At 56.6% G+C, this 20,747-nt stretch overlaps 2 protein-coding genes across 11 annotated transcripts in view; one reads left to right on the top strand and one right to left on the bottom strand.

The window, feature by feature from the left end:
- Positions 1 to 45: 45 nt before the first annotated feature.
- Positions 46 to 16,732, bottom strand: LPIN3 (lipin 3). 9 transcript variants are annotated; one of them, XM_036322740.1, is made up of 23 exons: positions 16,527 to 16,721; positions 14,779 to 15,619; positions 14,280 to 14,379; positions 12,906 to 13,038; positions 12,600 to 12,799; positions 11,376 to 11,471; positions 10,122 to 10,402; positions 9,851 to 9,934; positions 8,976 to 9,096; positions 8,534 to 8,807; positions 7,654 to 7,753; positions 7,356 to 7,516; positions 6,884 to 6,977; positions 6,723 to 6,792; positions 5,114 to 5,206; positions 4,993 to 5,036; positions 4,100 to 4,238; positions 3,025 to 3,173; positions 2,755 to 2,841; positions 2,097 to 2,249; positions 1,827 to 1,941; positions 1,648 to 1,751; positions 46 to 1,468 (listed from the first exon to the last, which is right to left on the bottom strand). In XM_036322740.1, exons 5-23 carry the CDS (start codon positions 12,789 to 12,791, stop codon positions 1,324 to 1,326), a joined length of 2,502 nt encoding a protein of 833 aa, XP_036178633.1. In that variant the 5' UTR covers positions 12,792 to 12,799; positions 12,906 to 13,038; positions 14,280 to 14,379; positions 14,779 to 15,619; positions 16,527 to 16,721; the 3' UTR covers positions 46 to 1,323. The 9 variants fall into 9 exon arrangements, with proteins under 9 accessions (XP_036178633.1, XP_036178637.1, XP_036178632.1 ...); XM_036322744.1 differs by lacking the exon at positions 14,779 to 15,619 and having other exon boundaries at positions 16,604 to 16,725; XM_036322739.1 differs by lacking the exon at positions 14,779 to 15,619.
- A 115-nt stretch (positions 16,733 to 16,847) lies between these two features.
- The window catches only part of ZHX3 (zinc fingers and homeoboxes 3), a 126,833-nt gene continuing 122,933 nt past the window's right edge, over positions 16,848 to 20,747 (top strand). For both annotated transcript variants that reach the window (XM_036321889.1, XM_036321890.1), the window contains exons 1-2: positions 16,848 to 16,979; positions 17,273 to 17,633. The gene's annotated coding sequence lies outside the window, so the exon portion shown is untranslated. The remainder of the gene's footprint in view (positions 16,980 to 17,272; positions 17,634 to 20,747) is intronic.

The raw sequence follows: 20,747 nt of genomic DNA, 5'->3' as shown, positions 1-20,747 counted from the left end.
GCTTCCACCACCACAGGTCCTTCCAGGCAGAACAGAAGCACAGACTCAGGCACGAGTTCTCTTTATTCCTTTTGACCCACCCACAGGTGAGGGCTTAGGGAGCTGTCGCTTCCCAGAGGACAGGATTGGGCCCAGGTGGTCTGTTTGGGGATCCCGTGCAATTTATGCGCTTCCTTCTCTTCCCCAAAGATGTTTTCAGGCACTCTGGGCCCCACGTAGTCCTCTCCTTTCCGTGTGTGTGGGGAAATCTTTAGGGCCACTCTCATGTATGTCATGGCCTGAATGAGGCCAAGCCCTGGGCAGAAGGCCATGGCTGGAGGGAGAGGGCTCCAGCCCTAGTTTCCAGAATCCTTGCAAACCCAGCCCCGCCTGGATGCTCATGAAGTCATGAGGAATTCAGGTAGAACATGACCGAGAACAATCTGAAAATACAAGCGTTCATCTGGCCTGCACAGTTCCCAGAGACCCTGATGCCTGTCTGCTGAGGCGCCTGGCCTCAGTTTCCCCACGGCAGCAGGGGCCCTCCTGTGCTGTTTTGCAGGTTCCAGTAGCCCTGCCTTCCGGCTTCTCGACATTGGGAATTCTGCCCTCCACTTGGTGCTGTTGGGGGAGGGTGGGCCTGGATTAAAGCTTTTAGCCTTTCTAAACTAAAGGTACTTTCTTCCCCAAAGACAGTGGGAGGGATGACTGCAGCGGGTGTCAGTCCTGCTTCCCACAGCTCCTTGGGCAAGAGCTTGCTCAGCAGCTGTGTGGGCACTGAACTTGGGGAGGGCGGCAGGCCAACCCCACCTGCTTGGCAGGATTTGGGGCTGCATCCTCAGGGGACATGCTGAGGTGTCTGGCCCCAGAGCTGTGGGAACGGGCCAGGGCTATGTAAGGGTCTGGCCTCAGAGGCTCCCTGAAGGGGTGGGGGGACATTGTGTTCCTCCCAGATGCTAATCTGTGCCCCACTGCTGCCGCCAACCTTCCCTGCGCCTACAGCTCTCAAGCCTCAGTGGGGCCTCCCTCTTCTCTCTGTCCCAGCAGGAGTTGAGGCAAAGTCTCAGAGTGATGGGGACAGAGACATCAAGGGCTCAGAGAACGCGGCAAGGGCCCAGGTGACAGTCATTTAATTGCCACAGGCCAGCTGAGGCTGGGAACAGCGGCCCCACCCCCTGCAGCTCCGCTAGCAGAGGCAAGAGACAGGATAGGGAGGAGAGAGGTTGCCAACCAGCCCTCATCTCCCCTCCTCCGCGTCCGGTTGGTCCTGTGGCACCCAGCTTCCAACGCCCGATGTCCTGGGACTCCCAGTCAGTTCTGGGCCAGGCCAGGGAGGAAGGGGTGTCAGGCCAGGGTGTCAAGGTCCACAGTGGTCAGTGGCTCCCGCCAGTAGCAGAAGCTGCTGTATTCAGGGTTGGCCAGGTCTGTGCTGGGGCCACGGTCCAAGGGCGGGAAGAGGAGCTCAACCACCTCGCTGAGCCGCTTGTACCTGTGGGCAAAACAGGGCCGGCACTGAGGGCCTGAGCCGCTGCCAGACCATGGCCCCCGTCATGTCAGGCCACCTGCACCCCAGAGGCCCCTCTGCAGAGCTGGAATTGGGGCCCAGGCAGAGGCTGGGGTGTGGGGACATGGCAGGGCCTGGGGACACAGGGCAGGGTTTGGCCTCACGTGGATTTGTGGTTCTTCATGGGCTCCTGGATGAGCTCTCCCCGGGGGTTGACTGTGAAGATCCGAGATTCAGGTAGGCCCACCTGCCGGTAGGCAGTGACGTCCTGTGGGAGACAAGGAGGGGCTGGTGGGCTGCGGGTGGGGAGAGGTGCCTCAGCCCTCGGGGAGGAGACACTCACATTGGGTCTGTTCCCAAAGGCGGCATAGAAGGGCTGTCCGTGGGGCAGAAACAACTGCTGGACGTCGCTCAGGCAGGCGATCTTGAACACCTCCGGCTTCTTCTCAATCACCTCCCTGGGGAGCCGGGGCCAGGGCAGGGAAGGCAGCCGGGGAGGGGTAGCAATCGGAGGACAGCAGGGTCAGGTGACACAGGCCCAGTGCCGGCCTGGGCTGGCAGTGGGCCCGCACCCCCCTCCAGGGCTGTGGGCTCGTATCGTGCAGGGGGTTACCTGTGCAGGGCGGAGAAGAGGCTGCTGGGAGACAGCAGGATGGGGCCCTTAGGGAGGCCGCAGCCCCGCTCCGTCACCCACTGTAGGTACCCCTTGGTGATGTCAGCCATGCCAATGGCCCGCGCTGAGCAGTACAGGAACTTGTACCCGTTGCTGGGGGTGGAGACAGGTGGCACAGAGCCATCAGGGACCAGGGGGCCTGGCCCGGCACAGGGACAGGTGACACCACCAATCCTGCCCTCTTGGCCTCAGCCAGCTCAGCTGAAGCCTCTCAACCCAGAGGCCTTTGCAGGGAGCGGTCCAGGAGAACAGCTGGGCAGACCGAGAGGCGGCCTCAGGAGAGGGAGCATGGACAGAGCCCGAGGCCCAGGCGGACCGAGACGGACAAGGGTGTGAGCAAGTCCGCAGACTTCCTCTGGAGCATGAAGTCCAGCAGTCAGACCCAGACCCCAGACCCCAGGGAAGGAGTCTTCCTCAGGAGGACTGGTGGGCGGGTCTCAGCACTCCAGCGACACGGCCCAGTTTCTTCCTCTCTGGGCCCTGCTGGTCCCCAAGCCTGGCTCCCCAGGGCCGAGGCTATGGCGGCCTAAACTATCCTGTCCCTTCCTCCCTGGGGCCCTGCCCCTGCCCCTGCCCCAGCCCCAGCCCCAGCACTCACAGGTGGATTTTGTGGTAGAGACTCGTGATGCCCTGGTGCGTCCAGTCTTTCCCCAGCTGGGGCAGAATGTGGCCCAGAGCGTCCGACCTAGATCCCAGAGGAGGGGTCACTCCAAGGCAGCCTCATGTGGCCCTCATGTTCCATGCATGGGCCCCAGGCCCCAGCCCCAAGATAGTGCACTGGGGGGGGCCTCTCTCCCTGGCCCCTGCCCCCAGCACAGAGGGAGGCACATTTCCAGGCCCTTCCTCTCCCCCACCAATCAGGCCTCACTTGGTGATGGTACCATCGATGTCCGAGATGACCACCTTGTCGTCCCACTTCCACAGGTAGATGGTGGCCCTGCAGCGGCAGGTACCCTGGTACTGGGTTGTCACGCTGAAGACCACATCGTTGGCACCTTCTTGCAGGTTCAACTGCCGCTGGGGCCGGGCAAAGGTGGGGGGAGCTGTGATCAGCCTCAGCCAGGCACTGTCCACCCTTTGCCACCCCAAACTGTGGCCTTCAATCCCCAGGCCTCTCCTTCCCAGCTCAGAGAACCTGCCTGAATCCATCAGAGAGAGACACGTGGGCAGACGGTGGCCCCGACGAGGCAGTGAGGGAGTGCTGGGGGGGCCCGCACAGTGCCGGGCACAGGAGCCCTAACCTCCCTCTGTGTTCCTTTGGGGTGAAGCTCGAGGACAAAGCCTGGCCCGAGGTTCCCACTCAAGTTTCTCAGGTCAACCCCAAGGCTGGCATTGCCCTTGACAGGGAGACACCTCATGTATAGGAAGGCCCTGTGGGGATCATCACAGGCAGCCCCTGCCTGAGGCTAGGATACCTGTGACCCCAGAGGCTAGGATACCTGTGACATCCCCCAAGAGAGACCCTAGCCCTTTCCTTGGTCCACAGAGAAGGACCAGGGCAGCTCAGCCACAGCCGGTGTGAGTCCTGGTACCACATAGGTGGCAGCTGCTCTGTACCAGACCGGCCAGGCCCCCAGGCACCTCACTGGCCATGGAGTCATACTCAGAGAGAAAACTTCCTTACTTCAGGAGCCACCTGTTACTGAGCTCAAAGACGCGAATCCAGGGCCAATCTGAAGGGCTGTCATCAACATTTGCTTCCAAGGGCTAGAGCGGAGCCAGCCCACCCACTGCAGGTTGATATTGTAGGCCTAGCAAGGGCTTCTCCAGTGAGGGCATTTGACAGAGAAATGGACTGGCATGTAAAGAAGTGAGCCCCCTGCCCCTGGAGGTATTCAAGCAGAGGCTGTTTGGCTGCCAAGGGCTTGGATTCTGGGCTTTAGTGACTGTGGGGCTCTGTGACAGAGTTATCACCACCCCCACCATCCCACATGGACACTTACGATCTGATCAGAGGAGAGGCGGAGGGACTTCTTGTAGGCAGGAGAATAGGCTGGAGGCAAGGTCGGCAGGGAGGGAGCCTCAAGGATGACAGGGCTCTCAGGGGCGTCATCCTCGCTACTCAGGACATCAGTCTTCTCCCTGTGGGCAGCGCAGCTCTCAGGCACCTCCGCCAGCCGAAGGCACTGCACTCCCAGTAGACATCCCTCCACCCAGGCCACAAGGAGCCTGGGCCTGTCCCTGCCCCTCCAGAGACTACCCAGAGGACCAGAAACCGCTCCCTCTAGGTGCCACCCATTTTGGGGGTGGTAGCAGACTAAGGATGTGGGCCGGCAGGCTAGACCCAGAAAGGTGGTGGCAGAGCCGGAGCCAGGGCCCGGGCTCTCAGCCCTCAGTGCCTCTCCACAGCCAGGAGGCCAGACCTGCCTGGGGATATTTACCTGAAAACCCAGAAATGTGTTTTAGGGTTTACGCCCAACCTTACCTGCTTTGGCTTCAGTTGATTCACCTTGGCCACCCTCTGCCCCCCTCCCCCACCCATACCCCCACCCCGAACCTTGGGCATTCTGGCTCAGTTCAGAGGTAAAAAAGGAAGCAAGATCAGCCGGCCCCTGGCGGAGAGGAGAGGCCCTGCTCTCCTTAATACAGTAACCCCTCGTCTGGGCCAGGGGTCCAGGCACCCATTCCAGCTCTGCCATTTTTCGGCGGTGGGACCTTTGGTGTATCTCTAAGTCTCAGTTTTCCCATCTGTGAAATGGGGGCATTTCTGAGGAGACAGAAAGGCTGTAGGAGTGACTAGAGAGTGACAGAGAACCCTGGCTGGGGGAGGGGTGCCTGCACCACTCGGGCCCTCCAACAGCAATCCTCCCCAACCCCAGCCAAGAGAGCAACTCACCCCCGTGCCTCCCTGGCTGTGGTCTTCTCCCTCGGGGCGCTCCTCTATGGGAAGAACATCCATCCAGTGAACAGTGAGCTCCTGCCTGGGCTGACCCCACCCTGGGACCGTGACCACCCACCTCCTCGGCCGGGAAGTCCCTGCGTCGCCAGGAAAACCACCACCGCCCACCCTTCCTGGGCATTTTCTCCTTCTCCAGCTTGTCCACGGTGCTCTGTGGGCAGATAAAGGCCATGGCATTTCCCCCAGCATCACACAAATCCACCTTAGACTGCCCTTGGGGCCACCATAAGCCCGGGGCCTGGGGCTGACCTTCAAGCAAGGTGCTGCCAACACTGGAGGCCGAGGGAGCATACCCACCGCCATCCTGGGTTTCGTGTAAGTAAGCACAGGAGACCAAGGGCCATTCCATCCCAGCCCTGACCCCTGCCTCTGGCCCAGCCTCGGCCTGGCTTCTAAAGCTTGTGGGTCAGCTTCTCCAGAGTAGCTGAAGGCAGTGCTGTGGGAGTTTCTCAAGATCTGGTACTCCCTGCATGAAGCCACCAAGTGACAGCAGGAAGGACAGTCTAGGACCAGTCCTCCCCACAACCTCCAAGACCAACACAGGCAACTCGTAAGGTCAGTGATTCTATCCCATAAATGCACCCTCTGTACGTTACCATTCCTGTCTGGTGGGGGTAACGTGAGCTTGTGGAAAATACTGATTAGATCTGTGCTTCCCACAAACACAGAATGCTACACCCACACCAGGAGGACATGGGCTTGGCGTGGGTCGGCCAGGGTGCCCACTTGAGCTGGGAACAGGCTGAGGCAGTCTCCCAGGGACCTCAATGGTGGGTATGTCCAGGTGAGGACAGCCAAGCAGGAGAGCGACCCCCTTCCTTCTCACAGGCTGTGGTACTAGCTCAGCGCCAGAGCCAGCCAGAGGATGCAGCTCAGCATCACTAAAGGGAGGCACCAGCTGTCTACGTCTGGTTAGTGATGTTCTTTGGGCAACTCTAATCAAATGGAGAACAATAGACCAGGGCAGGGCCCTGGACCACTTCCAGAAGGGCAGAAGGGGCAGGTGCAGGGCAGGACAGGGTGGAGGCTCAAGGAGGCTGGGTTCCTTCCCACCTCTGAGCATCCATACATGCTGTTCCTGCCAAGGCTTACTCATCTTTCCCATCTCTGCCCAGGAAGCACTTGCTCAGCAAACTTCCCTGTTGAGGCTCTCAAAGCAACCCAGACCTCTCCTTCCCAATACTCACAGTTGAATTTTACGTTCACCTGGCTGAGTCTTTAACTGTCTTTCTTTGAGGGCATGACTGTCCCTGGCACATAGTAGGTAGATAACAAATGTGTGCTGATAGAGTGGGCAAACACCTGCAGCCCAGCCTCAGAGGTTCTCAGGGTCAGGTGAGGAGTGGGACCTCCATCTCCCAGATCTGAAAACTTCCTGCTGAAGGCATGTCCCTGCCCAATGTTTACCCCCCTCTGGTTTGTCCTGAGCTCCTTTGAAGTAATGTCCAAATCCAGTGGGATTCAGCTACGCCAGGAAACCAGGGAAGGGGGTGGCTCTGTCCACACAGAAGGGAGGAGGCTTCAGGGGTCTCCTCTCCCAGAGTGGGTCTTGCAATCCACCAGCCCCAGGCCCATCTCTGCCCACCCTCCACTTCCTGGCTAAAGGCACCCTACCCTGAGGCCATGGCCACTTTCCCCAGGAGGCCCAGTGGTGCTCTAACCATTACCTTGGGCAAATTCTTCTGAAAGGCTTGGAGGGAGAGGACCATGGGGGCAGCCACAGCCCAGTTATAGTGCCTGGAGGGACAGAACAGGGTGTAGGAGCTGCAGGCCATGAAGGAGGCAGGGTGATTCCTGTGGCAGCCAGCAGCCCAGCCCTGGTACTTACTTCTCGTTGATTTTCACCACCAGGTTTGGGTCGTCCAAGAGGCCAGGGTTTTGGACGAGGTCCTGGTAGGAGACTATGTGCTTGTTGAACTTCTCTGGGCACAGAGGCAGAGAGTGAGGGGAGAGGCGGATACATCCCGCATGACCCACTGCCCTAGTCTCTCCGGGTCCCTCCGCACTCTACCACTCAGGCCTCGCACAGGGCTCCTCCCTTCCTGTGGTTTCACACCTGCTATTCCCACCCCAGGCACTGGCCATCCTGGACTCACAGAATAAGCCACAGCTAAGCATCCGGCCTTGGTTTCAGGGGGCCTTGGGAATGCCCCATCCTTGCTGGCTGAATGTGGGCTCCACAGGGCAGAGAATGCAGGGAGCCTGGCCCAGCCTCACCCCTCGACTGCCCCACCCTCTGGGGTCCTCACTGCTCTCCCCAGCTAAGGCCAATCCTTAGAAGGGCTCATGGTTGGACATACCCAGGGAAATGTCCCGGCTGTCAGCCAGTCCTCCACAGAGAGACAGCACTATCGTGTCCACTGTGTCCGGAGCGGGTTCTGGTTCCTGTTCGGGGTTGGGGCCCCCCATTGGCTTCTGGCTACCGGGTTCACTCCACCTCCTGGGCCCCAGCCCACAGTCACTGTGGGGAAAGGAGTTAGCAGTGACATGAATACAAGGAGGCTGGGAGGAGGGCCTCACCCCTCTCAAGCCCCTGACAGCCAACCCCTGGCCCCACCAGTCCTGATCCCAAGCCACTAGCACCCAGAACCCAGGCACCTCTTGGGGAAGTAAAGGGCTGCATTCTCAGAGTCCAGAGAGGACAAGTCATCCAGGTAGATGTCGCTGGGGCCCAAGTGCTGGCTTCTCTTCAGGGAGCCTGAGGGCGGAGGAGATGACATTTGCTGTAGACCTAGCACGTGCTCAGTCGTGTGAGCAGTATGAGGCCCCCTTCTCTTGGAGCACCTAAAGCAGCACTGTCTGGTAGACTTTCTACGATGCTAGAAATGTCCTATGTCAGCAAGTCCAGTCCAGTAGCCAAAAGCCACAGGTGACCATCAGCACACTTAAAATGTGGTGTGATGGAGAAATGGCATTTTAAAAATGTTACTTAGTTGTAATTTTGAATAGCCACGTGTATCCAGTGACTACTCAGTGCCTTCCTGTGCACTCAGAATAATCCCAGCTGATGCGCTGAGAATGTCCAGCCCTGCTCAAATCCCGGCCTCCTCTGCCAACCCTCTCCCCGGCCTCGCTCAAGACACACCAGCTGCCTCCGTTCTTAAACATGAAACCTCTCTCCTATCTCATGGCCTTGAAACATGCTATTCCCTCTGCCTAGAACTCTCTTCCCCTGATCCTCACTTGCCTAGGTCTTCATTGTTCACGTCTCAGCGCAAACATCACCCACTTGCAGAGGCCTTCCTGACCACATGATCTAGATAGCCCCGTCCCACCCAGTGAACGGTAACATTCCACACCATCCCTGTAACTTTCTTCCTGGCTTTTGTATGCATTATCTGTCTGCCCCATGAGGGCTGGTGTCAAACACAATGCCAGGCACACAGTAGGTGCTCAAAACACGCCTGATGTCCCAGAGTCCACCCCGGAGGTAATGTGAGGCCAGGGAAGCACTGGGGGGTGTCCAGCCATCACTCACCTTTCCTCCTGGAGAACCCCTCTGGCGGCCCCGTGGGAGCCGGACCCTCCAGAGCGGCCCAGCTCCATGATTTTGAGGCAGGAGAGAGACCCGCATCCCCGGATCTCTGAGTCTTGGTTTTTTCTCTCTCGGGGGCAGGGAGAGGGGGACCCATCAGAGTGGGCACCTCCGTGTCAGGCCGAAGGTCAGGGGTGCTAGGGTCTCCCTGAGCTGAGGCTGCTCCAGTGCTGCCATCGGGGACCATCGAGGACATGGGCCTCTCAGCTTTGGCCACCTTCAGTCAAACAAATGGGAAGGATGTGGGCAGGGCCGATGCAGGGGCTGCCTCCCACACCCCACAAGGCCTTGGGAAGGTGGCCCCAGTCTCAGTCACTCCAGTCCTCATCCTCAGGGCCATGGAGCCCCGAAAGGCAGGGATGGGGGATGGCACAGAGGAACTCACCTTAGGCAGCCTCCCCCAGGCCCACTGCATGTGCGACTCAGCTCTCAGGGGGCTGGGCTCCGGGGTCTTCACCTCCAGCTCCGAGTCACTCTTAGGGGATGTTAGCCCTTCCGACGAAAGGCTGCAGGAAACAAGAATTCAGAGACGCCCACACCAGCCTGCCACGCACCGCCCTCCCCCCACCCCCCCGCCCAAGCCTGGGGAAAATATTTGCAAAACATATTTATGCTTGTGTTGCATCCCCAGAATATATAAAGGATATATTAATATATAAAGAACTCCCAACAAATCAATAATAAGAAGGCAGTCCAGTAAAAAAAAGGGGGGGGGTGCAAGTTTGTGACTGCTTAATGCAGGGGTTCTCGAACTTTTTAAACAGGGGGCCAGTTCACTGTCCCTCAGACCGTTGGAGGGCCGGACTATAGTTTAAAAAAAACACAACTATGAACAAATTCCTATGCACACTGCACATATCTTATTTTGAAGTAAAAAAACAAAACGGGAACAAATACAATATTTGTATTTGCATGTGGCCCGCGGGCCTAGTTTGAGGACCCCTGGCTTAATGGGTATAGGATTCCCATTTGGAGTGATGAAAAAATTCTGGAACTAGATAGGGATTGTCTTCGATGGTGGCACAACATCACGAATTTATTAGATGCCATTGAATTGTGCACTTTAACTAAAATGGTAAATTTTATGTTATGTTACCACAATTTTCTTAAATGGACAAACAACTTAAACATTTTACCAAGGAGATATACAAGTGGCTGGTAAACACATTAAATGTATTCTAAGTCATTATTTATTAGAAAAATGTAAAGGGAAACCACCTTGGTGTTGAGTCCCCCGCTGCGGCCCACCTGGACTCTCACCTGGTCTGGGAGGGCCACTCGCCATCGGAGTAGGGGTAGGTGTCTGTAGGCAGTGACGAGGACTCCTCTTCCAACTGGATATTGCTGAGGGGCCACAGGGAAATAAATGGTCACTGACAGCACAGGGCATGGGAGCCTGGACGTCAGGGGCTTGGGGAGGTGAAGCAACTAAAGCCCAGAGAGGTCAAGGCCCTCGCCTAGGGTCACACCGCACCAGCAGAGGAAACAGTGCTTGAACCCAGGTTGGCATCCTCACACCCTTGGCCCCCACCTGGTCTCCACACATCCTGTGGTCTCCAGCCTCGGCTTCTCCAGCAGGGACAGCTCACTCTCAGCACCTGCCTCCAGCTCCTCAGAACTAGAATCGTCAGCCACCGTGTCCTCCTTCCACCTGGGTTTCCTCCTACGAAGCCTCTTCTTCCTTCCCGTGGAGGCCACACCCATGATGATGGGCTCGGATTCGCTGGCTGTACCCAGCTGGGAGTCCGAGGGGAACCCAGACAGGCCTCCCCAAGGTAAGGGTGACGTGCACAGGCGGGGGGGCACGTGTTCCTGCGGAGAAGATCAGGGGCTACAGCTCAGGGGGACCGCTCTGGTCACCGGGCATCCTGAGCCCTGCCAGTGTCTCAGGCCCTGCAGTGAGCTCATCTGGGGTCAGGAAAACAGGCATGGAGGCTGGACAGAGGTGGCAGCAGCCTGGCCTTGTAACTGCTGCTGGCCTCTGAGCTCCCTCAGAGGTAAAGCAGCCCTAACCCCAGGGGCTGCCTGCATCCCTGACAGCCCAGGGTGTGGACCACACTGTCTGGACAGACCTGGGCATCAGCCTCTCATCGTCTCTGCCCACACCTGTCCCAGTAAATGCCTACTTCCCTTTTAAGACTTAGCCAGGCGTCACCTCCTCCAGGAAGTTTGCCCTAACTATTCTCAGCCGCGGTTCCAACCCCCTTCACTGTAATGACTAAAGGGTTTCATCAGCCACTATTTGTGTGTCTGTCTCCCAGGCTTGTCTGGGAACCTCCTTTGAAGTAGGGGTCACCCCTCACCTGAGTTCACTGCAGTGTCTGGCACAGGGCTCAGTTAAAGTTTGTCAAGCTCAAACTATTTAAACACCTCTGCTGGCTCGTGCTGGGCCTGCCTCCCTCTGCAAACACCCCTCTCTTCTTCCTCCTCCCTCGCACTTCCATGTTCCAGCTGCACTGAGCCGGCCCCAGATCCAGAACAAGCCACCTCATGCTCTTCAGCCCCAGCCACGCCTCAGCTCCCTCCTTTTCACCCTTCAGGGACCAGCTCAAGTGTCCTCTTCTGAGAAACCTTCCCCAACTTTCCCTGGCGAGTAAGTCAGCCCTCGTCCCCTCCCCCACCCCCAAATCCTACCCAGGCTCCAGTAGCAGATCGTGAGTGCCAGCACTAACCTATCTATCCCCTGCATCAGACCCTTGCTGACAGTGACAAACCCCAAGGCCCCGCCCAGAGGGGGCACTAGTGCAGGGCAGGGGCAGGTGCTGTCAAAGACAGAGGTACTTACCTCATCACTCTCCAGCTCCTGGACAAAGAAGGCCTCCCCGCTGTCCCCCAGCTTCATGTGCAAGTCCACGGGCTCCCCATTGATCTCGATGTCCACCTGTAGCAGGGCATGATGGGCCGTGGGGCGCATGATCCCCGCCGTCTGCTCTCACTCCCACGCTCCAGTCCACTGGGGCGCCGTCCTCCCAGCGGGTCCCAGTGACAGGCTCCCTGCTGCCTCCCCTCCCCAAGCCCTGCATTTGCTGGAACTGTCTCCCCAGCCCTTAGTGTCCCCGGCTGCTCCCCTCTCTGAGGGTCGCTGCCTCCTCGGAGAGGCTGGCTGAGCCTCCATGCCCCTCCCCCAACACACTTCCCCCTTCTCAAAGCTTTGATGCATGTATCATGGTCTCCATATCCTTGTTTATGCTTTGGTTTCTGTGTTCCTCTCTCTCCCACAGCCCATGAGAACAAAGACATGATTCATCTTGTCACTGTTGAGTCCCCAGCCCCAGGGCAGTGCTCGACCAACAATGGTAAGAATGACCGCTTCCTAGACACTTCCTAGGCACGTTTTATTCTAGACGATCTTGTTTCATCTTCACAGCCTCCCCTTGCAGCCACTCCGGTCATTATTCCCACTTTACAGATGAGGAAACAGGCTGGGAGGGGCTCAGTAATTCTCTGGGAAGCAGCCAAAGGAGGCTGTGAACCCAGAGCCTAGTTCTTAACCACAAGGCACTATTCTATCTCCCACAAGGTTACGCTGTGACTGGACAGTTCAGTGTCGTGCGAAGGGGTCTGGGCCCACCACACCCCCTTTCACACACCAGAGCCCAGTGACAACAGTGCAGGTTTCCTAAGGGAGAGGAACGAACCTCTGAGGGTCACCCCCAGGCCTGGCCCGGGGTTGGTGTTATCACCTCCTATCGAATCACCAGGCAGAAGACACCACTTGCACAGGGGAAGCCACTTACGAGAACACACGGGGAAGGTCTGAGTACGCTGAAGGGTTACTCAGCTTCAGGTCTGATGGCTCCACTACGCTGCTTTTAGGGGAAAACAGGAACCCCTTAGACCAAAGCCCCAAACTAACCTAAAACCACCAAAGGAAATACAGAAGGCAGGAAGCCTGTTCAGAGGGCAGCTCCCCACCTCAGGGAGGCCTGGGTGCTCTCCTGGGACTGCGGTGGCGGCCCCCGCCTCAAAGCCCACCCAGCCGTGGCCCTCGGCAGCGGCCAGCACTCACCACCTTCTCCCGGGACCGCAGGACACCCAGCTTGCCGAAGCGCACGTGGAAGGGCGAGCACTGGAAGGAGCCGTCCACCTGCTCCACCACCAGCACATCGATGCAACCACTCAGTGTGGCCGGGTTCAGGCCCTGGTACAGCTCCTTCACCGTCCCAAACACGGTCCCCGCCAGCTGGCCCACGTAGTTCATGGCTGGGGCTGGCAAAGGGAGGCAGTGCTGGGACCAAGGCCTGGTGTCGGCCCCTCCGTGGGGAGACTTTGCATCTTGACCCCCCCCCCCCCCCCCCCGGGTGCCCTGGCTTACAGTGTGTCGCGCCTTCGAAGTCACAGGCTGGGAGGGATGCCAGCAGACGTGGGTTCTAGCTCTGGCTCACCTACTGAGCAGCCATGAGGCTCCTGGACAGGTGCCTCCCTTCTCCAGGTGCCAATGCCCACATCTGTGAAATGAGGGCGCAGGGTAAGGCGACCTGGGGTTCTCTGAGCCTCTAAATGCCATGAGTAATGATAATGACCACAGTGCTCGGTGACAGGGCGCATTTCCTCTTCACAACAACTACAAGCTTGGCCGAGTGGGTGTCATTATTCCTGTTTACAGACAAGCCAGCTGAGGCTGAGAGGCGGAGTGAATTGCCCGGGATCTCACAACTAATAAGGAGAGGAGCGGAGATTTGAGCCCCAGAACCCTAGGTGGCCCAACTGTGGGAATAGGAGGAGGCAGGCACCCCTCCCGGGGGTCCATGGGGTCAGCCTCAGGACATTTCAGGCCCTGGCCCCTGTGGGTAACAGGCAACGGCCCTACAGGCTGATATCCTCCCAGTAAATAAGGAGACAGGAGTCTCAATTTTTCCACCTGAGAAATGGGTTCTGCTGTCTTGCTGCCTCCTGGTCCTAGGAATAGGAAGGGGCCTTGCTGGCTCATCGCGGCTGATTTGTGAGGTACCTGGGGTGGGAGCACCGCAGGTGCCTAAGGCTCTGCCCAGCTCTCTTCCTGGGTTCATCTCCTTATAGCTGTGGGTGGAGGGAGCTCCCAGATTAAGGCTCCAACTACAAGTCCTTCCCAGTTTCCTTAGGAGGATGAGAAGTCCATCTACGGCCCACAGCTGACCCCGGTGTCTCTAGGCCATCGTTCTCAGGCCCGACCCCCAGTCCTCAGGCCACTATTCAGGCCCAGGACTGGCCCGTGGCACCAAAGCTCTCCTCCTTCCCCGGCCAGACCTGTCCCTCCAGCTTTCCCACGCCAGGCACAGCTCGGTGAGCTAGAAGCAGGAGGTCGTGGCCACCAAAGAGAAAAACCAGAGCCACAATGAGAGCCGCCTCCACGCTGGCATGGTGCCGCTCTGCCAACTTCAGCTCATTGCCGTCCCCGCTGGCCAGGCCAGTGGCCCACTGCCCTCTGGCTGCCAGGACACAGGCCATCGGCTTCCACAGGGCACTTCCTCTCTCAGACCCTGAATCAGAATTCCTAGAGGACCGCCTGCCATGCAAGACCAGCCTTCAAAGAAGTTAAGTGATTTATCCAAACTCTATTAAGCTAAGAGGCCATAGATGGGGCGAAGGGGTGATGACTCATATCCTGGTTTCCTGACTCCATGCCATGGTTCCTTCCACTCCTCGGTCCACAGTTGTCTGTGGAGAGAGCAGCCCGGCCCACAGCCCCCTCTGTGCAGCCCTGTAATACCTTGCCACTCAAAGTGTGCTCCATCCCCAGCAGCACCAGCGTCACCTGGGAGCTTGTGAGAAGTGTAGAGCTTCACAAACAAAAGGTACAATTTCAATTGCTAAAGTGAAAATTGAGATAAAATGAAGATCTTTGGACCCTGAGCATGCCACTCAAGTGTAATAAATATTTTATCAACAATGCAACAAAGTGAAAATTTCCACTTTGGTGTCTCCCCACCTAACACCAAACTGAACATAGGTCTGGGGAGACAGACAAACTGACAAGGCAGACATGTGGTGGGCAGGACTCTAGACCACTGTGCCCAGGAAAAGCAGAGAGGACACTAGAAGCCACCAGAAATAAAGGAACAACCATGGGAGGGGCAGACCAGGGCTGGGAGCAAAGGTCTGCCCAGCTGGAGGCCCAGGCCTGAGCTATCTGCCCTGCTGAGGGCAAAGGAGCTTGAGGCTGGGGGGAGGGGTGAAACGTGAGCTGGACCAAGTACAGGGTTTCTCACCTTTGGAATCATTGATAATTGAATCTGGATAATTCTTTGCTGTGGGGGAACTGCAGGATGGTTAGCAGCATCCCTGGTCTCTACCCACTAGATACCAATAGTAGCACCTCCTCCAGTTGTGACAATCAAATTGTCTCTAAACATTATCAAAATCGGCCGTGGTTGAGAGCCACTGAAGGTAGTAGAAAGAGCTGAACAGCAGAGATGTCACTCAGGGGATTGTCCTGGGTGATCCACCCACGCAATGTCCTTAGACAAGAACTTTGCTGGCCTCATTTTCCCCTTCTATGAAACAAGGCCTCAATTTCTCAAACCCTTCTCAGCCTAGAATTCATTCCTCAGTCTGTTCTCCCACCCACGAATGGAGGCCCCCACATCTGTCTGCTCAGCATTTGGAGGGATTCCTGTGAGCCAGGCTCTGGCTGCCTTCCCCTACCTGCACCCATCTCTGAAGGCATCTCCTCTCCCCAGGATCCAGCCTTGAGTCTTTCCCAGATGGAGGGAAGCTCTGTTTGGCTCCCCTATGTCACCCTTCACCCCGAACTAACATCTAAAATTAAATACTTCACCCTCCCCAAACGAGGCCAGCTGAATTTCTCTCAGGACTCATGGGTACCCCCAAAAAACCTCTGAATCCCATTCCCCAATTTTCTGCTCATCTGGTCCCTCCTTTCTCCTCCTGCTGAACTAGGTCAAGGCTTTATTACCGGATGCCTAGATCCTAGATGGCAACAGGACACTGTGGGGAAGGCACCAAATTGTCTGGGTTCCAATCCCCCCTCCCTGACACTAGCTGTGACCTTGGGCAAGTCTCTTCACCTCTCCAAGCCTGTTTCAGCCTCTGGAATGGGGAAAACATAAGGGATGCAAGAGCAATTAATGACATAATTCAAGTAAAGTACTAGCAGGCAATAAATGCCCATACATGTCACCTATCAGCACCAGCATCTTTCCTGGCGTTGTGACAGCCCCATTCACCCAGGCTGGTCCTGACGACACTACAGGTCAGACTCCAATGCACTGTCCCTGCTCACAGGTGAGAGTTTAGACTTCTGAACTCAGCATTCAAGGTCCTGCATGATATGGTGACCCCACTGTTTGCAAACTGAGCAGGTGGGATCCAGGCAGGCCTTACAGGGTGCCCAAGCCTGAGACCGCTCTGGGAACACACTCAGGTCTCCCAAGCCAATACACAAGTCCACCACGAGGAAGCTGGAGCAAGCTGCCCTGGGTGGGAGCTTTCAGCTTTTGGGGCTCCCAGATTTGGGGCTAGGTAGTAACTGCAGCTGATTTGGGGCTAGGTAGGGGCAGGGTTCTCTATCTAGGAACAGAGGGAGCAAGGGCATAAGGGGAAGGGAAAAGCCCAACCCCAGGTTCCCAGCCGCCTTCACAGCTACCCTCCCCACCTGGCCAGCCTCAGGGCCGGCCGGGCAAGGTCACCCCTGCTTTGCCACTGAGACTACTGAGTACCAGAATGGGTGGGTTACCTCCCAAGGTCAGTGGGCCTGGGATGACGCTGGGCCAGCCTACCCCGAAAGGTTTTTGCATCTCATTATCTCCTGATCCCAAGTTCTGGATGTCCAGGGCCCCCCCACCCCCGCTGGGCCGGAAACAAGGACGAAGTGAGTTCCTCAGCCCTCGAGAGTTCCCTTCTGGCTAGAGACCGACTCAGGCCCGAGAACAGGAAGGAATGAGGTTCGAATGGCAGGACAGATGGGCGGGGCAAGGCGGGACGGGGCGCGGGGTACCTCTTCGCAGGCCCGGGTTGGGCCCTACCTCTGGAGCTGCCCACTGGACCACCGGGACCCGGAGCCGCCGCCTCTACCTGAGTGCACAGGGTCAGCGGGTAAGTGTCCTTGGCCCCGCACTCGCTTGGCACTTCCGCCTCCTCTAGGACCGGGAGAGATCCCGGCTCCGCCCCTTCCACGAGCCCAGGGCGGGCTCCAACTCCACCCCCGCCCCCCAAAGACCCCACCTCCGCCCAGTCCCCACGCCCAGTCCCCACGCCCAGGGCCGCCCTTGCACTTATAGCGTATGGGCGGGGTCAGACCTCGGGCTCCACCCCTGCCCCGCCCCACGCCCTGGAGTTGCGGGAAGCATTGTGCGGGTGGCTGGCCACCTGCCTCGCTTCCAGGAACCGCGGCGAGGCGGGGCCCTTCAAATCCTCCTGGCTTTGCTGCCAGCTCGCTGTGTGCCTTTGGGTAAGTTTTCCCCAATCTGAGCCCCTTTTCTGCTTTGTCCAAGGGGAGAGCCACCTTGCAGGATTTTCGACACTAAACGAAATGGCTTTATGAGGTACCTGGTGTTCAAACGTCACCTCCTTGGAGCAGTTTCCCCTGACCCCTCTACCACCCCAGACTGAACAGGAAGGACCCTCATATCTGTCATATGCTCACACAGCCCACAGTTGTAATTTCATAGTTGTTCGAATGACTATGATGATTGTCTGCCTCTTCCTTTGAATTGGAACTCCGCGTTTATCCTTACACCCCAGCACCCAGTTCAGTGCCGGGCATACAACAGGAGCTCAATGAATGCCCACCCCCCTTCATTCCACCTACTGGACGCGCTGTGGAGCAGCAGCAGGCTCAATACCGCTACTGGCCAGCAGAGGGCAAGCGATGACCAGCCTTCTCGCCCAGCTAAGTATCCTCTCCAGGCCGGAAAGCCCCACCCACTGGGACAGGTGAGCCCAGGTGCGCGCACTGCTGAAAAGATCCGTCGGTCCGCGAGCCGCCGGCGAGGCTTGCGCCTTTCGGACCTGTGGTTCGCGGTCTGTCCTGTATCAAAAGACCTCTCGGACAGCCTATCAGGATGTGGGCCCTGCAAAGAAGATGGCTCAGAAGGCTCAGGAGGTGAGGGAATTTGCTGTTTAAGGGGCTGGGCACTGAGGAAAGGCTTGGAAGGGTGGGTGGGGCACAATGGCAAAGAGCCAGACTCAGAAGTGCTGGGCGGTGGGGAGTGAGACCTGGCTACGAGGTTCTGTGACCCAAGAGGACAGGACCTGGCTGGAACCTCCGTTGTCTTTGCTCTAGCAAAAGTCATTTGGTGTCAGTTCTGAACCCAGGCAGCGTCTGGCTGGTATTTAAGAAGAGCCTTGTTGGGAGCAGAGCTATCTCAAAGTGGCCAGAGGGCAGTGCCATGCCACACACCTTTCTGTGGAAGCGTTAGCTATAACTATTATATATAACAGTGAAATACTGGAAACATCGTAATCCCTGCGGTGAGAATAGGAAGGAAGGAGAGGTCAGAGGTTGTGGCTGCAGATGCATAGTTACTCCTCTTCGAGCCTCAGTTTTCTCATCTGCAAAATGGAGATAAAACCTCCCTTTCAGGATTGTATGGTGAGGATTAAACAGAATAAACAAAGTCAGTGACTGCCCATTGGAATCACTGTGTCCAGTGCAAGAACCAATGTCTGGGGTATTGGAATTAAAAAACAAATAAAACAAAACCAAAACAAAACACCTCTCCAGGTGATTGTAATGTGTAGCCAAGGCTGAGAACCACTGGGCCAAATAAAATGCTAAACACAGCACAGGGCACACACTAAGCATTCAATAATGTTTATGGCATATTTTTTTTTAAGATGCAACGCAAATTATCTTCATTGTTTCTTGTTAGATTGGGTGGAGGGAGTTGATATAAAGTTTGTTGCAGAAATTGTGTTTCTGACAGGCTTGTTTCTGGAACTATAAATCAGAAATTTGGTGATTATGGGGCAGGGGAGACAGAGGCGGCCTCTGGGAAAATAATGCCCACGTGAACTGAATGAGGCCGGGCTCACTCTGCCATGGGTGCTTGTGTTTGCCCCTTTCTGGGGTGACGGATAGAGGCTATTTTCTCCTCTCTCAGAGTACACTCACCGGATGGGCCCCTGCTACTGGCAACTGTTGGTTTCTTAATTAACTCAGAACTGTAGGTGGCACTTCCTTCTCTATGGAACTAGGTGGTGGTCTGTGCTTCATTAAGTCAGACCCAAGGATTCATTGCTGGGTGAGCCAGCATGAGGTGAAAGGACCCCCTCACCCAGGCCTGCCGCTCGGACCACTCCTGATGGCCTTGGTGAAGGTGGGAAGGGAGGCAGAGGGATCTGGGACCTTCTCCCTCCAGCATGCAGACTCGGGGTTTGGGTGGTAAGCAGTTGGTATCTGGCTAGAGTTGTCAGATTTAGCAAATAAAAATAAAGGATGCCTCATTAAGTTTGAATTTCTGATCAATAACATAAGGTGTTTTATTTTTAGTGTGTGTCCCATGCAATATTTGGGGCGCACTGATACTAAAATTATGTGTTGTTTATCTGAAATTCAAATTTAAAGACAGACTTTATTTTTATTTGCTAAACCTGGCAACCCAGTGCCTGGCCAAACAGCCAAGGAGAACCCAGCATGTGGAATTTGCTGCCGGCAACAGCCTCCTGCCCAGTGTTGCCACATTCAGTTTCCACCTGCTCCCATCGTGCAACTTGGACTCTCTGGCCTCTGTGCTTGGCCTTGGCCCTTCTGTCAGCCCCACTGCCCTGCTTGGGCCCGTTCCTGCCTCTGCTCTTGCTCATGTTTTCCCGGCTTGGCATGTCTCCTGCCCTCTCCCGTTAGCAATTGCAGACACTTTCTTGGGTCCGGGCACAATGCTAAGTTCTTCATTTGCATTGTCTCATTGGATTCTCACAAAACCTAGGTAGGAACAGCAGTTATCCTATTCTAGCCATGGGGAAACTGATGCTCTCAAGCATGTCAAACTCGCAGCCGGTGGGTTTGACACGCTTGCGAAAAGTGATTCTTAAAGTTGGTTCCTGGGCTGGCAGCAGCAGCCACACCTGGGGACTCCTTAGAAATGCAAACTCAGGCCCTACTCCAGACCTACTGAAGCAGAAACTCTGGGGGTGAGGCCTAGCCATCTGTATTTTAAAAGCACTGCCCCCCCCCCCACCACCACCAGGTGATTCGGATGCCAGTTGTAGTTTGAGACCCGCTGCTCTAAGACATGAAGCAGCTGCGGGAGTCTCCCCAATCCAGGCAGAGGTATACAGGACCACCAGGCAAGGTGTTTATGATCTTACCCAGCACCATGCCTGGGCCAGACACCCGGTGATGCTGCAGCCACAGCACAGGCTTGGGGGGAGGGAAGGAGAGGAAAAGGAAAAGGAAGACAAGAATAGACAGGCAGTCAGGTGACTATGATGTAAAAATATGAGAGCTGTGGTGGGCCAAGCCCTGGAGCCCATAGCAGGATGGGAGGGGTCAAGTCAAGCTTTCCTGAGTGTGCCACGCCAGCACAACCAAGGGTGATCCCGAGTAGGGGGGGTGAAAGGATTAAGGAAAGACAGACAAGAGAATGAAAGCTGGGTCTCGGTGGGACGCTGCTCCCTGATGAGGAGACAGCGCCAGCGCCCACAAGCCGTGTCTTTATTTTATAGCAGATGCCACGAGGCAAAGTAGGGGCGTGATCACGTTGTTTACAGCATTCTCGTGAGCGCCAACCCTACTCAACTACATGCACCTGAACTCTAGCACAAGGCACGTGGGGCTACGTGTTTGGACCATAGGTTCAAGCTTACAACCACAGCCGTTGGCCATAATTGTGCAGGGAGGGCTCTGCCCTCCAGCTGGGACTTGCACATGGCAATGAGAGGACCCTGTCCTTTCATTAGTCCGAGGTTTGAACCTGGCCAAAACACTGAACCGCGCCCCACACCTGAGTAGATGTCTAAGCCTGAAAAAATAAAAATAAAAATTGCCATTTGTTTGGTGAAGAAGGGTGGGAACAATGTTCCAGGCTTAGGGTCTAGTTTTGTACAAGGTCCTGGGGATAGTCCACTGTTGAGGATGGAAAGTGAAGTGAGGTGGGTGGGAGTGTGGGGTGGGGAAGGATTCTGATGGTGTTGAAGTGCTGAGAGCAAATGAAGCTTTAATGGGTACTGAGAAAAAGCCCTCTGGCTTCCAGGTGGAGTGGGCACTAGGGAAGATGGG

This window comes from Myotis myotis, unplaced genomic scaffold (assembly GCF_014108235.1).
Source record: "Myotis myotis isolate mMyoMyo1 unplaced genomic scaffold, mMyoMyo1.p scaffold_m19_p_9, whole genome shotgun sequence".
NCBI lineage: Eukaryota > Metazoa > Chordata > Mammalia > Chiroptera > Vespertilionidae > Myotis > Myotis myotis.
Note: the sequence above shows the minus strand (reverse complement) of the source record. Positions and strands in the feature narration are given on the sequence as shown.

Coding starts and splice junctions, on each gene's coding strand:
- LPIN3 (XM_036322746.1), bottom strand. CDS start 12,791: ATGAACTACGTGGGCCAGCTGGCGGGGACCGTGTTTGGGACGGTGAAG. Junction 9,097..9,850: donor GAGTGGCCCTCCCAGACCAG/GTGAGAGTCCAG, acceptor TGTTTCCTGCAG/CCTTTCGTCGGAAGGGCTAA. Junction 3,174..4,099: donor GCCTCTCCTCTGATCAGATC/GTAAGTGTCCAT, acceptor GCCCGGCCCCAG/CGGCAGTTGAACCTGCAAGA.